This window comes from Nothoprocta perdicaria, unplaced genomic scaffold (genome assembly GCF_003342845.1).
Source record: "Nothoprocta perdicaria isolate Ctin4 unplaced genomic scaffold, notPer1 scaffold_249, whole genome shotgun sequence".
Classification (NCBI taxonomy): Eukaryota; Metazoa; Chordata; class Aves; order Tinamiformes; family Tinamidae; genus Nothoprocta; species Nothoprocta perdicaria.
In genome coordinates this window covers 332,925-349,378 of record NW_020455476.1, presented here as the reverse complement: position 1 = coordinate 349,378, position 16,454 = coordinate 332,925, and the positions used below count along the sequence as shown (strand labels likewise).

General features: G+C 38.5%; 1 protein-coding gene across 1 annotated transcript in view; it reads left to right on the top strand.

Moving 5' to 3' along the window:
* CCSER1 (coiled-coil serine rich protein 1) overlaps positions 1-16,454 on the top strand; it is a 488,588-nt gene that overhangs the window by 181,157 nt on the left and 290,977 nt on the right. The window contains exon 6 of the mRNA XM_026040000.1: positions 12,744-12,954. Coding sequence (XP_025895785.1) covers positions 12,744-12,954 — 211 coding nt within the window. The remainder of the gene's footprint in view (positions 1-12,743; positions 12,955-16,454) is intronic.

Genomic DNA, 16,454 nt, shown 5'->3' with positions numbered 1-16,454 from the left:
GCATCTCGAGTGCTTTTATCAGGGCTTTTATTCCAGARAGGATGCGGGTGTTCTCCTGCAGAGCGGACAGGTTTCAGTCATTCATTCCCTGTGGGTACAGGAGATGGCCTTGTAGTTTAGGGTATAAATTCATGCTACTSGCAAGCAGTTTTTATGGGCAAAGAAATGTCATTTGAGTTTATTCAGTGAATTCTGTAATCAAGTACAATTTTAGCTTTGTCATTCCCTATAAAGCTGTCTTGAATTCTCCGGTACACGAAGCCATCCTGTGTGGCCGCTGGCTGTTGCTCAGTGGATTTTTTTTTCCCTGCTTTTGTTTTCCTCTATACTGAATGAATAACCACTGAAACTGAGAAACACAGATACRGACTCTGTTCTTACCAGCCTGTTTCCTTTGCAATTGTTTTCAGATTATGTTTGTCATCCATCTACTGATCTGCTCTTTTCTTTATGTGACATTTCTTACAACTCTAGGAAATGGCACACCGAAAATCACTATCGGGGACAAAAAAAAAATAACCATCTTGCAAAGTAAAAAATTGAGTAATACTGGAATTAAGGTCACCTAAGCCATGCTAGCTTGACTTGTTTACAATTTGGCATATATGTACTAGACTAACCATGTAGATTTCAAGTGYCCTAATTTGATTCTACAGTGGGCAGCTCTATAGTGGGCCAGAGCAGGAACCTGTTTATTGAATGCTTTCATCTCCCATAAYGGAACCAGAGTAAAAGTGGCCTGAAGTACTTGATTCTATTCTCATATGCAAGGAGAAAATGTRACAGACGGACACTTAGAGCATGTCAGCAAGTCCAACTGAAAAAGCTATGAAGTCATACTTGCTTTCTACATGAGGTGAGGAATATTTACTCTGAGAAATAATGAATAAAAATCAGCTGGTCATTTTTACATGTGGGACCCAGTTTTAAACTGCTCCCCTGCAGTGTGCATCCTAATGCCTCCAAGAGCAGCAGTGGGAGCTACTACTGCAAAACTCGGGAAGAGGGGTCCCCAGCTCCTCCGGAGGATGCGCAGATGATGTTGACTTGACCGGAGTTTTCATCTTAGAGGTAAAAACATTGAAGTTTTTCATCTTAGGAGTATAAGATGTGTTATATAAAAAGCATGAAGGAATCTTAATCCTGCTTATGCTTCAGAAGTTCCTTCTGGGGTTTAATTTTTTCTGACAAACTCTTTATGGAAACATTAACAGTTAAAAACAGATTTTCACATTAAGTSTAAAATCAAATCATTAGATTTTATTCAGAATGAGATTGTGTCGTGTGGCTAATATCATGTATTGCTCTTATGTCGTCTTCCCTACAAGAATTTAAAAAGGCAAGTGAGAATTTAATTTCTGGGAAGGAACACTGTGAACATACAGCWTTTCATTTATTCATTCAGCAAAAGAAAATATTTACAACACCRCAATTTGGAATAGTAGCTATTTAATAAAACATTAGAGTTTTTTTTATGTATTTACCTCCTTCCACCTTATATTGCTATTGGATGAAGACATCTACTTGGCAACATTTTTCCATTTTGCCTATACGAGAATGTTGTGTAATTTCTCTATTTGACCTCTTAGTTTTTGCTATATGGAGGGATTTGTAAGGAAAATAGCTAATATATGTATGAATCTTTCTGGATATGTTGAAAAAACTACAGGATGTTAGAAGATTAATGTGATGACTTTAATCTAAATTAAATGATAACAAAGGAAGGATAGGGAAGGGAATATACATGCCAAATGTTAAGTCAGTATTCTAGTTTTAATACTTTGTGTCTTAAATTGAGATTTTTGTAACCCTTGTATATATGCTACCATTTCCACTATGTAAGCTGCAAGTTATTGAGGCTTATCTGAGAAACAGGGAGTCTGAGAGATTTTAATTAACTTCACCAGTGGGAGGATGAGCTTAGTATTCACCGTCTTACCAAGAGTGAGACCTAAGCATATAAATTTTGCTAAATGAATTAGCAGGAAGGGTGAGAGTTTCAGGATCTGGTTCAAGGAGTCATTTTCAAACACTGCAGCTTAAATAAACTTGTAGCTAGATTGAATTAAAACTCTATCCCTTTACAAAGGTGACTTCGTGGTGCACCGCAGTGCAAGAGAACTGTGCAAGAGAGCTTAAAAAACTTGAATGGACAACTTGGTAAAGGTACTAATCCCTAGTAGGGTTTAAAAGCTGCCTTTTTTWAAATTACAGTTCCCAACTGTTTTCAGGAACTTTTTGATTTTCTAGATTTTAACTTATTTATTTTTGAAACTTTTGTAGTATTTCAAGTGAGCATGTGTAAACATGAGCATAGTGATTTCACTGAAGCAAAAATCTGGATAAAGTAGTGCCCTGGAATATATATAGGAATATATAGGAATATATCTTGCTTGTAATTCCTTATTTTACTCATGAGGTATGAAAATGCAGTTCAAGTTGGTAGAATCCATTCTTTTCAAGTTGTTTTTTCATGAACGCAAATATTTGATTCCTAACTCTAGAAGGTAGTTTTCCTTACTCTTCAGTTCTCAGTGAACTCCCTGCAGCTAGTAGTTTCACACAGCTCTTTGGTTGGTTGGTTGGTTTTGGTTGTTTTTTGCCTCTTTTTGCTGGTACACATATCTTGGTCTCAKTTTCAAAGCTGGACCTTGAAAGTCTTGTTCAAAGCAGCTCTGACAAGCACCATAATCTACCTGTATGTTTCCGTCACGCAGGTGACAGCATTTCTGTGCTGCTTTCCTGTCCCTCCTATTTAGCTTGTAAGCTGTCAGTCAGTACTTGGCTCCAGCTGTAGCCAGTGCTGTAGCTTCTGAGTTGGAACTGCTTCTTGGAACTGCTATAAAAGCTGGAGTCCAGCCTAAAGTACCTACAGAGAGCCTGGTTGCCCTTCCCCGTATATACATGGGCCTGCACTGCAGGACCTGGGCATGCAGCTTGTGCAGCACGACCATCACCGATGTTGTTGTTTTGTTTTTTAATGCATTTTGTATGGTTATGAGTGGTAGAGCAGGGCGTGAGTAGAAGGGTCTGTCGCGATGCCTCATATCGCTGGGTTTCTCCGTACCGCGTGTGCTGACAGCTCCCTTCCTTCTTTGTTCTTCAGAGCTGTCATCCTCTCTGTTAGACACAGGCAAACTGCTTCTCCTCTAAATTGCTTTTCTATATTACTGATGGTTTTGTTTTCCCCATGAATGGGTCGTCACATATTTATTTATTTTGATTGCTTCAGTGAGAGTTTTTATTTCAGCCTTTATGGTCCATTTCCTTATGAGATGCCTCCCTTGATGTTTATTTGTCTTTACAGTCATTAATTCTCTCAGGAAGCAGCTGGGCACAGCGAGCTGGAGGTGTGGGGTGGCTATTCTGGCAGTGGGCAGGACATTCTAAGCCCAGCAGTAGCAGGTCTTGTTGACATGAAAGAATATCCAAAACAGGAGAACTAAGGAGAATTATTTCTGTTTGTTTTTCTTTTTTCAATTGAGAGAACAAAAGATCAACTTTGTTGTTGTGTCTTGTGCTTCCAAGAAGGTCAGCCTATGGAGCAGGAAGAGAAGTTGTATTTTAAAGCAATGTTTATATTTTGGTACAAGCATGTTGACCGTACTACAACAGTATGTGCTCCTGCCCATCACCTTTCTTCAGTTAGAGTTTTTTCTCTATTGAAAACAAGTGCAATGGGGAGGACAGTGTGACCTGGAAAACTGGCATAAATGACACTGGCAAAGGCAAACAGCTCTTGAATGTCTTTGAAAAGGATCAAGGAAGCCAATGAAGAGAAAGGCCCTTAGCCAGCATATATTAGGTCAGTGGCACAGCAATTGCTGCTTTTCATCCTTCTGCTGTTGAATGGAATGGGTTTGCAAGGGCAGTTTGGGGGCAGTCCTGAGGGGCAAAGTCAAGTGATGTCTGCTTTTCTGTACTCTAAGCCTGCAGATGGAAATCCTTAAGAGAAGGAAGGATTTTTGGATTTACATCCGTTCTTTGCTTCTGCTGGTTTCTGCCTTCTCACAGCTTCTTACTTTTCTCAACAACCTAAGTTCAGTTTGAGTCTGCAGGGTAGACAAGAATATTTGGTCACAAAACACTGTTATTGGTTTCATGCAACACGATATGTTCAGATGGTGTGAGGTAAAAAGCAGTCCTTAATATAACTGAGACTTGAAGATATTTTTCCTCTGAAAAGATACCTGCATGAGCAGTAGGCCTTGTCACATCAAACAGATTCAGCATCTGTCGCATGAAGCTCCTTCTCTTGTGCATCTAAATTTGGATCAAAATTTCTGCAAGCGTGAAATGAGGAGGAATTAAAAGGGGAGGAAATAAACAGATTTAGCAAAAATAGTGTGCTCCCTCCTGCCCTGAGGCTGCTGTGCTGCTGCGATGTGCTTCTGGGTCTGCAATGCTCTAGTGTTGACTTGGGTACTGGCATATTTCGCTCTGCTCACTGCAATAAGCGTGAGAGCAGATCAGGTCAGAAGAGCGTGCCCGAGCTGATGTGCTGCTACTGCTGCAGAGGGGATGGCCCACATAACCCACCAAATAAGATCTGCCTCCGCTCTTCAGGTTTTTTAGTGAAAAAAGATTTCTCTTTCATAAGAAGTCTCTTACTTCAACTTTGTTTTGTGACTTCAAAAAATTAAAATTTATGGAAAGCCATCTGAAAAGGCAATTTTTCCACTTAGATGTTAAAATCCTAAATCAAGTGGAGAGATTCAGGAGGAACCAAAGCTGAAGTTACAGAAGAAGAGTGATGAATGCTGCAGTGCCTCAGTAGAATATGAAATTGCTTTTGATCTGCTTCCAAAGAGGAACAGGAGTGAATCTGCACAGAGATCAAGTGCTAGAGCAGGGGTGAAGCTGCTTCCCCCGGCCTGGGGAGACCACGTCCTTCAACTATAGTTCCATGTGCTACTTCTCCTCGTTCTTTACCTTGCTCTCTGAAAGCTCAAGATATATTGTATGTGTTCCAAATATCCAAATATTATCAATATTTGGATGTATGACTGCCATGAGAATTCGTGTTCCTGCATCCAGTAGTGCCTATGGACGGCCCAGGGCTTTCATTTTATATTGCAGCAGTACTTAGTGCGATATAAAATGTGCCCTTTTAAGCTGGGATGCAGTAGTGAATTCTTCCCTAAAACTTTGGGTTTTGTCAATGACTTTCTCAACAACTACCTTGTAACATGGTCTCTGGTTAGTGCTCCAAAGGAATGATCGCTTATCCTCATGTTATTTAATCATCCCTGTAGGATGCATAGCTCTTCTTTCTGTTGGCAGTGAACTCTTTGTTCTTTGTAAAAAGCAGACTTCTCTTCTTCCCCTGGAAGTTGTGAGAAGAGGAATTACTTCTTGGATTATCATCACTTAGTTTGCTTGAAATGCAGAAATTAATATTCCTGTGTCTTCTAATTTACATTCCAAGCATTTTCTTCTCTTTATTATTGCTGTGGCAAGAGCATGACTGGTGACATTTAAGTTTTGCATGTCAAAAATTCTTGCTGGCTTATTCTGAGGAGGAAGAGTCAAGGTCACGTACCTTTCATCATCTCTCTCAGATAGCTCTGCAAATGAAAAACAGAGATTAAGTAGGWTTGGATTGATATCCGTATCCATAAGAATTTTACCCATTGAGACAGTTTTCTCTGTCATTGAAATGAATTGCTGCTGAAATGAGTTTGTCCCTTAGAATTATTCCCAGTGATGATTTTATTTGGGAGTGATGGGATGAGGGGAAAAATGATCTGAATTAGCTTAATGATTTTTTACTTTATGTTCTCTAAAAATAATTTGTAGTATCAAAGGATCCATGAAATGATCTAAAAGTGATTTTTGCTTAAACTGTGCTCTGATCTATGAATTCCTCTTTCCCAATATTGTTCATTGTGGAAAATAAAGCAAAAATCATGACAAATAATGTTGTGTTGAAAAGAAGAAAGGAGAGAAAAAAAAACAAGTCAAAAATTATAAGCAGACATATCCAAATCTCATCTAAATTTCTTTGCAAACTTTTAACATACTGAATTATTTATAACAAGTTTAAATATTTGTAGTAGTGAGTTATGGTCATGTAGTTTTAGGATTGGGACTCTGTTTCTGTCTTCTCATCTTCTTGAAAGTGATTCAAGCAGATTGTGCTCTCTGCTTTGTTATTTCCCAGGAATATTTTCCAGTCTTTAAGTATTTTGCACAATGTTCTCAAAAGCGATGGTATCATTGAGCAAAGGTTTTTGAGAATGATTCCTGTTTGTAGATTTAGCCTCAGTTCAAATGGTGCCATAAAACATAAAGGAATAGATCCTTTTACTACCTGCCCCAAGCACTCCACAAATCCAGAAATTCTCAGATTTCATTCACATACCTTAAATTAGGGCAAAAGTGTTAGGTAAACTCAGCTGTTGGGAAGCAGGCATGTGTTACTGAACTTTATTAAATGATCTTCAGATGAATGCAACCCAGGCCCTATAYATCTTTGAGGCTTGGTCTCCTTGGGCAAAACAAGGAAGGGAAATGAAAGGGCTGTTAATAACTCATGGCCACCACGGAAAACAAGTAATGATTAAATAAGTAATAATCCATATAAATTCTGCTTGTCATAGATCTCGTCATATGCACTCTTCTTTCTCAAGCTTTGCCCATGCTTTACATCAACTTGATGTTTTAACTGGTAAAGTAGTGCTTTTATTAGGTGACATTAAATGTCCATCAACTGCTAAATGCAGACTGCACAACAGTTTGATTTTGAGGCCCAAGAACTGAGTTTTTAAAGTGAATACTGGTGACGTCTCTGGGGTTTGGTGACATCCAGAGTGTTTTTTAGGAGTTAATTTGATATCTGCCTCATCTTCCTCTGTCATCCTCCCATAAAGCAGGTGACAAGCAGCATTATAATATTTGTCAGTCCTGTCAGAAAAATGAAACTTCATCCCTTTGTGACAAGTGCCCCTCGCTGTATTGATCAGGATGAGGTTGTCCCACCTGGGAGAGGTCATGGCAGGCAGGAGGACGTTTATCTGTCTCCTCTGCTCTGCACAGAGAAGTCGTTTGCATCCTGGGCTTTGTTTCAGACGCAGCTGAACCAAGATAGTGATCGGTGTCTGTGCTGCTTAACGTGAATAGAAACCTTCCCCTTTGCAACCAGCCAGTGTTATCTACTTCTAAATGTCAAGCATTCTTCMGTGCGCCCAGCAGAGAAGATGAGATAACATGCAAGTCGGCTGAGTCGGGAGCAGGAGGGTGGCACAGGCCRGGGAGATCTGCACCTTTTGTGCAAGCCTTGGCACGGAGACTTCCCCGAACGGCCCCGAGTCGCTGCTGAACATGGTCTGTGGCAAGGTGCCTTGGGCCYGAGTTGAGACGCTTGGCACTAGTTGTACCTTAATGCCCAGACAAAGCTTCTCTATTCCCAGGCATGTTATCTGCCTCTTTTTCTGCTGCAGTTGATCCCCAAATGACTCTCTGCTTGTTCAAACACATGAGAAGGCACAGTTTTTAAACAAACAAGCAAACAAAAGCCACCAAACTCTTGAATCAATAAATGAGGGGGAAAAACTACCATCCAGTAAGGAATAAAACTGTTCTCATAATAGCAGGCAAATATCTTGTTCTTCATTTGATCATCCTCTCTTAAATATCACCTCTTCTCCCTTCTTCTCTTTGCAGYTTATGTTCCGTGCATACTTGTTGGGACTCTTTTCCATTGATGCCCCCAAATTGCTAAAGTATTCCTAAGTTTCTGTGTGTCAGACTTAGAGAGTGAGAACTAGCTTAATGTGAGTGTTACTGGATGTGTCCAATGGATTTTATGTCCCTCAAAGCAAGGAGAAGGGRATGGCATTACATTATTAACCCAAAAGTTTCAAAGTCTTAAGTCARTTCATACCAACATTCAGTGGTTTTACAGAGCATAGAGGTAGGCAGGTCCACGTTTGATTTCTTTATCCTCTACTTTCAAAAGGACATGCTTAACATTTCTCAGAGGAATTGCTATGAATTCTACTACAAGTTAATTCTAATAAATTTTAATTGTTTGAAATTTAAATATGTGCAATCAAAAAAAAAAAAAGCCTTTGGCCATTAGAATGAAATCATGGGCTACAAGTTCTCAGTGAGATGCACCTTTTCTAAGGTTGTATCTTCCTGTCCTGCACTGCTCTTCATGTTGTTTTCAATGCTACATTTACCTGCCAGTGCACCCATAGAAGCAGTTACAGTGCCTCCAGCTGTGCTGGTAAGTCAAGAGAAGGCAGTAACCACAGAGTAAGCCGTAAGCCATGGAAATCATCTTTTAATCTTAATGTGGATAATCTGAAAGCCAAGGATAAGAGACAGGGGATCTAACATTCTTCTGATTTAAGAGAGTTGAGCATCAAAACAAAAATATTATAACAAACATCCTAGTGCTGCTTTTATTTTTTTCATGCTWCTTATTTCTTGTAGTGGATTCCATTAAATATTCAGAGGTACTGAAAAATGTTTCAGATTTCTGAACTTAGGGCCTGCATGCTCAGTCTGCTTGAACATTTCTTCTTCATCTGCCTCGGGCCTCAATTTGCCCAAATATTACGTTTTCTGTAGTAGATGAAGTAAAACTGAGGAAGTATAGGAAAGCTCCCTCTGTAAGGGAAGAATAAAAATGTTACTGCAGTATTTTGGTCAAATTAAATAATCTCATTATTCCTTGAATGGAATCAAAAGGAAAAACATTCAGGACCACACTGGAACAGGCTGGAGAATTTTCTTGTTGGTGGGCCAGTTTCCCTGTTTCTGCTGAGACTCCAAGTGATTGATGGTGTCAAGTGAGAACAACACAATTAGGTTAACTTACACATTAATTAGTTTATTGCTTTCTTTTTGTTTGGTCCCTAATGTGTTTGTTTAACGAAAAAAAAAAGAACCATGTTCCTTTGAAGGGGCTTAATTTCACTAATTAAAATCTGAGTGCCCGCATAGCAACACCTGCCTTGTAAATGAGTGAATAGAACCCCGCGAGCAGCTGGAGAGGACACTTTGACAGGGAAATAATGCCGACCGCTGCCTCGGCTGCGCAGCCCATGTTCTGCTTGCACCMGTGACTTTGGGTGCATGGGGAGTGCAGGAACAAATGGGGACGTGGTGCCTTGTGACAGCAAGTGGTCAGCGCGATGTCACCGCGCTTGGGAAGCGCCCAATACTTTTCCTGTACTCTTAAAAGGTGATCATACACAGGGGACTGTTYGCTTCCCGTGTCTGAGATGCGGTGGGGTACCTGCAGGCACTGTGCCCAAACCTGCACTGAATTTCTTATTAGCAAAGCTGACCAAGTAAGTAGTATGTCTATAATTAACATTAATGCTGGGTTTCTCATATTATTTTTTTTTTCCTTTAATCAGGCCTTTGCAATCACTGTGGCTGTGCAGGRGTTTCCAATGGAATTGCAACTTCTCTGGCAGCTTAATTTCATAATGTTTCCTGAAAACCTTACAGATTAATCCAATTTAAGGATTAATTTCTTTTTAAACATTCTAATAGACTGCAGTTTTTCAAAAATGAATATATAGTGACATGCATGTTCTGGATTTCCTTATATATTATGTCGCTAAATCCATTATATGCCTTCAGTTACTGCTCATAAAAGGGGATTTAACATAAAAGCTCTTTTAAGAATAAGACTAGGTTCTAACTATTTTATGTGATAATGAAATAAAAGATGGCTTTAATAGTTGCAGTTTCCTCCTGACATATTAATCAAATTCCCTACATAATGTAGATGGAAGGCAGCCTCTGCACTTAAACACAACTCTTTGTAACTCCTTGTTCTTAAATCGTGAAGACAGCAGTGAGTACYATCAGGGATGCATTTGTTTAATCATGTATTTTCCCTAAAGGGGAAATCTAGTGTGTTGGCTCCATTAAAGAGTATGGGCTTCTTCCCAGCCCAGGCAGAAGGCCCCGCGTTGGATGAAGGCACCTGAGGGGTGGCATGTGAGGCAAGCAAGTCGAATGCATCATTTTATTAAGTATTAGTTAAACCCGTCAACCTGGCTGGTATGTATCACTCGTGAACCTCTTAGCAAGCAAAATATTCAATATTAGCCCACTYGTTGCACAGAAGCACTCCTGGAGCTGATAAGAAATGCTATTTTGATCTTAGAAGGTGACGGTTGCAGAACAGATATACCTTGCTGCTTTTCCTCAGCGTTACAAAAGTTTGTTTGGTGCACTTGTATGCATCTCATCTTCTCTAGCTTAGCTTAGCTGAAATTTTGTTTTTCTAGTCCTGTGTCACCTGCGTCCTGCATCCAGTCATGCAGAGCTCACACGAAAAAAACTTGAACAGAATGGAATTGCTCAGGAGCCTCAGTACACCAAAAGTCTCATTTCATTTTTAGGATTTGCATGTAATGGTTTGTTTCCTACCACATGGTTACTACTTGAAAGCGAATAAGTTCCACTGGTCTGTTCCACAGAGCTATTTTCTTGGGTGCTACCAAGTTGCTGTATCACATTATCCTATTTGCATCATATTTAAAAATTTATAATAGATTCCTGGAGAAAGAAGAGGATCAAAAGCTCAAGGTTTTTGTTTCCCTGTTCTAGATCAAGGGATTCTAACGGGAGCTCTCAACTCCTGTATAATTCAGAGAAAGGAAAGAAGTATTGGACATGCTTTTAGGAACTGTACTTGAGCAGGAGTTGAAAAATTGATTTTTTTTTTTTTTAATATGATTCCATACTTCCTGATTACCAAGTTCTAGCCCAAAGGAAATCTTTATGGTTGAGATAAAAACCTTTGAAAGGAGAGAGGTTATAATGGGAAAGGCTGACAGCCTCTTGACTTACAGCAACCCTAGCCATTATAAGATGTGTGCACATTTGTGTGTGTGCGCGCACATAGTTTGGTCATGACAGATGCTGAACATCATTTTTCCAAAAGGCTGCCCTTGAAAAWTTTCTGTACTGGAGTACCAATAAATGATAGAGAGTACTAAAAGCTGCAAAATGTCAAACAATATATGGCTTATGACATGATGCAGTTCAATTTTCTAACGTCCAATCCCTGTAWCTTTTGAGGCACTCTCTGCTAGAACAGAAGTAAAACTGAGAAATTGTGTGAAGAGGGTGGACAGAGTCATAAAGATTTGRTGTCCCTAAAATGCTAATGTGGATAATTAGCCAAGTATCTATTTTGCCTGCCTTTTAGCCTCCCAGGTTTGAAAAGCCTGGAATGAGAATTTGCAAAGTATTTAGGCACTTAATAGTAGATGGAATATGCCTTTTGAAATAGTTATTCCTATTTCTTTAGAAGTCTCTGTTTGTGCTGATGTGCAGAAAAAACTTTCTTTTTTCATTCCTCTGTTATCTTTCCATGAATTTGAATTATAATCTCATGGCATTGACCAATGTCTGTGAAAATTTTTCTGCTTGCAGTAAATGGATCTTTGAAAGGTAGGGAGGGTTGGCCGTCCTTAAGCAGCTGCTGCCACTGACTCAGGAACTTGTTCCTTCTCCAAATTCAAAGGCAAAAAAAGTGTTCAGCTAGTAAGGAGAAACTCCTAGTTTCAATAAGAACTTTTATTATGCTAAAWCCTTAGTGCTGCTTTGAAATGAATTGCAGTGGATCACCATAACAATACCATAATAGATAACCTAGACATTGCTGTTAAATTGATGAAAAAAGTAGTTGTAGAATGAATTTCAAAGGAGCTTTTTCCTGCAGCAAGTAGAAGCAATTGTATGAGATATCACAGAGTTTTTCTGTCATATTTGATTTTGGGTATGTTGGTGATACCATAGGATCTGTGCACTTATATAGGCCAGTTGTAAGCAGACATTAGTTCATCTTGCAGCAGTCAACTTAGATTTTTAACCCTTATGATTGAGTTTTGATGTGTGATGGTTCTTTTCACACCTTAATAGGTAGTTCTGTCTTTAAAASGACAATAATTCTGTATATTCAACAGTGCTGTGTCAATATAAAGTTCACTGAAGTCATTGAAAGTGTTTCTTTCAACAGAAATGAAGATTTGTTGAATTTTGAGTGCATTAATAGTTCATATGCAAATACTCCATCTATTCCATCTAGCAGAAGATGACAGTTCTCTTCAAGTGCACTCATGGTTTCTCTGGTCACAGGAGGAAGGGGTTTATTACTAGGGGATTTTTCTCTCTGAAAAACACACTATGTAAGACTCCTTCCAGGTTTTTGTTTTGTTTTGTTTTCCTAARAAAATCTTGCTAATCCTGTTTTAGCATATGATTATTATAGAGCTGAGGTTAACTTTAAAATAAAATGCATCTGGAAACAGATCCTTGGTTCTTCCAAAAGATGGAAGTACATAAAATTGAGATTCTAAGTTATCTGTTGCATGAAATTTCAAATGTAACAGAAAATTTGAACTATCCATTAAATGAATAATATCCATTTTCTTCATCACTTATACTAACATCTTTAATTATAGTGAATTAAATTGATATGAACATGGATGTCCTATGCAGTGCTGTTAAAAACCTTTTGCACCTTAGCAGTAATTAATATACCATTATTATCGGTGTAGCCATGCTCTGGGATTTATTCTTCATTCAGAATTTGTCCTTTTTCCCCCTGGTTAAAGAGAAAATAGGTGCAATATGAATGTTTTGAATTCTTTTAATGTCATACGTATCTTTATGAAATATCTCTTGAAAATGAAAGAGTAAATGCTGAAAATCATTGTTTCCTTTTCCTATTTCAACTTTGATCTTTCTGTTTCTCTTCTAAGAAACCTGTCCCTAAAGCTATCGAAAGAAGTGGAGCAAGGAGAAGGCAGGTACCCTCGTGTCAGCCAGCTGGCTGGCAGCCCGTCGGTGGAGTGGCCTTTTGCTGGTCTGGAAGAAGGAGGAGGAATTGAATCTTTGCCCTTCAGATTGATGTTGCAGGACTGCACGGCTGTAAAGACATTGCTGCTGAAAATGAAGAGGGTTCTTCAGGAGGTAAGCACTCATTTATTAACTTAATAGCTTGCGGGATTATTGCAGAAGAAGGAGATCACAAAAATATTATGACCTTGATGTCTTTTAATACATTTTCAGTATATGGAATTGGTAAAGAAGTATTTGCTTTGAGTGTTTGAAACGCTAGGATAATTTAAGAATTTCTACTGAAGTGGCAACTAGTGTAAAAGGAGGGAGGTCATGCTATGCATCAGCTTGGAGCAGAAGATCTTTTTAAGTATTTTACTTTGCTATTGATTTATTATTTTTGATGTAAATCTCATTTCTRGACTGCTTTTTATATCTTCAACCTATAGTGATGAATAGTGCCTCAGTGTGGTTAAGTTCAGGACGCTTATGCCTATACTGGAATTTGACCAAAAACTGCCGTCTCTCTATAAATTGCTCTTAAGCCTTGACCAAAAATGTGGAGGGATGGAATGGGCTGCCTTAGCTTAAAATATTGTTCTGTCTTTTACCTTTCTTATGTTGAGATTTTCAATTTTCTCTCTATATTTGCTACTGACCAGGAAGTTATWTGCAATTAATTCAGACAAGAGATGCACAAGGAAGGAAAATGCTCTTCTGAGTATTTTAGAGGTATTAATGTTAAAGGTTACCAGCTTAGGTTTGTAAATGACAGGCAAAATTGGATTTCTCAGGCCATTCTAACAGTTTTGAGAATACTGACTTGTTCATTCCTGCTATATTCTCCAGGCTTCCTTATGAACTGCAGGATAAACTGAAAATTTTATTTTGTATTAAATTCCCTTAAGGATTTGAGAAGAAACCAGATTATTAATCGTATTGTCCATTGAGTTAGAATGCAGATTAATTACTAAGAAGCTTTAAGTTTTGTGTTAGTGTACCRCAGAATACTGTTCTCTGAAATCTCAAAAAATGGTTGTTGTTGTTGTTTTGTCTGTTCAGTTCTTAGGAATAAAGAATAGTTTAGGTTAGGAGGACTCTCTGAAGGTTCTCTCACCTTCATATCAGGCAGGCAGTTTCCGTGGAGAAGGTACGGTACTTCTATTGTAACTAGATATAATTTCTTCATCCAAAAGCTCCTTCTGCCCCACCAGTATTATAAATCAAACTCAAAAGAGAATTAAAGGACGTAAAAGGACAGAATTAAAGGACGTAAAAGGAGAATTCTTTCTTTACCATGGAAATCTCATGCATATTTAGGCCTACTCAAATATAGTTGCTGGCAGGTTTATGCGGTATAGAAGTGAAATATTTTATGCCTAATACAATATAAAATAAATATATTTGTGCTGAAGAATGATAGTATGTCACATGCTTTAATACACTTTTAAAAATACATGGAGCATGCAATATACATAGGAAACAAATCTACATATGAATTAGCAGGGAAAAAAGCTGCAGTATTTCTGTTTTATCGCTGATGTTATCCACAGAAGACAGAATTACAGAAGTGTATACCTCCTTATTGAACAATAACATGTTAGGAGAGTTAAAATATTAGCCCTGCTATTCAATATAATGATTCTTGTTAAGCACTAAGCTCCATGTCTAAGGTACAATCTAATTRTGATCTGGCAAAATTTAATACCTGCTAAAACAATATGCTGGTTTTTGTTGCATTGCTGTGATTGAAGAATTTATATGGAAAAGCTACATATAATTTATGCAATGCTGAGCTATAGGCTTATAAAGCTGTAGGTTTAGCTTATTAGCCTTATCGTGCAAAGGGAAACTGAAGACATGGCAGTAACAGGCAAGATTGAGAATGTTATTAGGTAATRTACTTAGTAGAAGTCTAAAGAACGATCATTTAATTATGAGAATTAATTGACATTTCACTTTTAGTGAAAAAGCATTGAAAATGTCTGCTARTAATACTTTGCAAGTTCAGCCACGAAAGGCTCAGAAAGCAGGATGCCCCAAATGCTTTGAGGAACTCTGTGAACGAAGCTGCAGACCACCATCTGGAGCACCTTAGTGTGCAAGGAAACTTCGGTGTCCTGCTGAGACGGGTCCAGGGAGTTTTTCTTTATCCCCTCTGGCAGCTTTTTCTCATGGATGTTCCCTTGCTGATAAGACAGGTCTGCAATAAAGGGAGAAAGCAAGACTCGTGGCCTGTAAAGTTGGTTTGATGAAGAAACATTGCCAGAGATGACCAGTTCAGGCAGCTTGATAAAAGTTGCTTCAGTATGTGAGACTTTACGGTCGTTTTCGTAGCCTGCCTGTGATTCACAGGGAGCTCTTGGTCTCCCTTTTCTCCATTGCAGTGATGTTTATTAAACCATTTGCTTCTCAGGGTCTAGATGGCATTGACCGATGTTCAGTAGTAACTAGCTGACCCTCATATGAAAAAGCAGAAAAGAAAAATGGGGAGTTGGATGAATAAAACAGGTCAGTTCATCCTCCCCTTGGAAATAGAGTTCTTATCTTMCAGTTAAGATGGGTATCTGTATTCTGAACTGGTCCTCCAAATCACCGCCTGTGTGGTTATCCTTTCTTCCTTGTACTTTCTATATGACATTTCTGGCCCCTATTTGGATGCATATGATCAGTGAGTATCAAAAGCCTCTAAAAAAATCAAAATGTAGCCTCTTGCTCATTTATTGTTGTGAACAGTAATGAATATATAATGCCCCATTCCCAAACAGTATATAGACTTTTCTGTATTCTTCCAGATGGGCTTGAAATGATTTCTCCCTAATAATTTCTTTATGGATTGAGTTATAGCTAATTGAGACAATATTTGAAGGCTGGTAGATTGAGAGAATATACAAGAGATTTGTCTTTATTGAAAGCACTGGTAAAACGTTTCAGGCAGATGCATGAAAGGAAAGATATCCCAGGTTTGTACCTGGGAAGAGAGGGGTTTTATGTAGAAATAAACATACAGGACCAATTCAGCTATTTTGGTTAAGTTTAAAAGAGTAGGATTAGGATTTGTTGATTATTTTGGGCTGAAGCAGAGTGCACCAGTATAAAGAGACACTTGCCCATTTTTAGGCTTTTTTTCCAAAGGTCACATCTTCCCTGTGTTCTTTACAAAGCTTTTCTTTTTTTTTTTTTTTTTTACACCACATAATTCTGGTTTTTCTGAGCCTATCAAAGGTGAACTTCCTAGCTGGGAATCTAGTAAATTAAGATATACTATCAAAGTGTTTATGTAATTTACAGCATAAATTATTTAGTGTGGAACCTGTGCTTTTGCAGCCCAGCAAAACAGCATGCAGGCTGTGGGCCTTTAGAAGTTGAAGCTAGTTGCTGCCGATAGCAATAGGGATAAGCTGCTCTGGACATATCTTACATATTGTGTTTTACTAATTAATCATGGATTTTATTGAGAGAAATTGCASCTGTCTGTGGCTGTTGTTAAAAGATGGTGTTTCCAAAACAGTGTTTTTGGATTGCTGTAGAAAATGAGAGCCTTGGAAAATTTTCTCCAAATCAATCTCCAAATCAATGCGAGCCTGGCTATGATAGTTGCCTGAGCCCTGGGGGACAGAGTGAGGCCACTG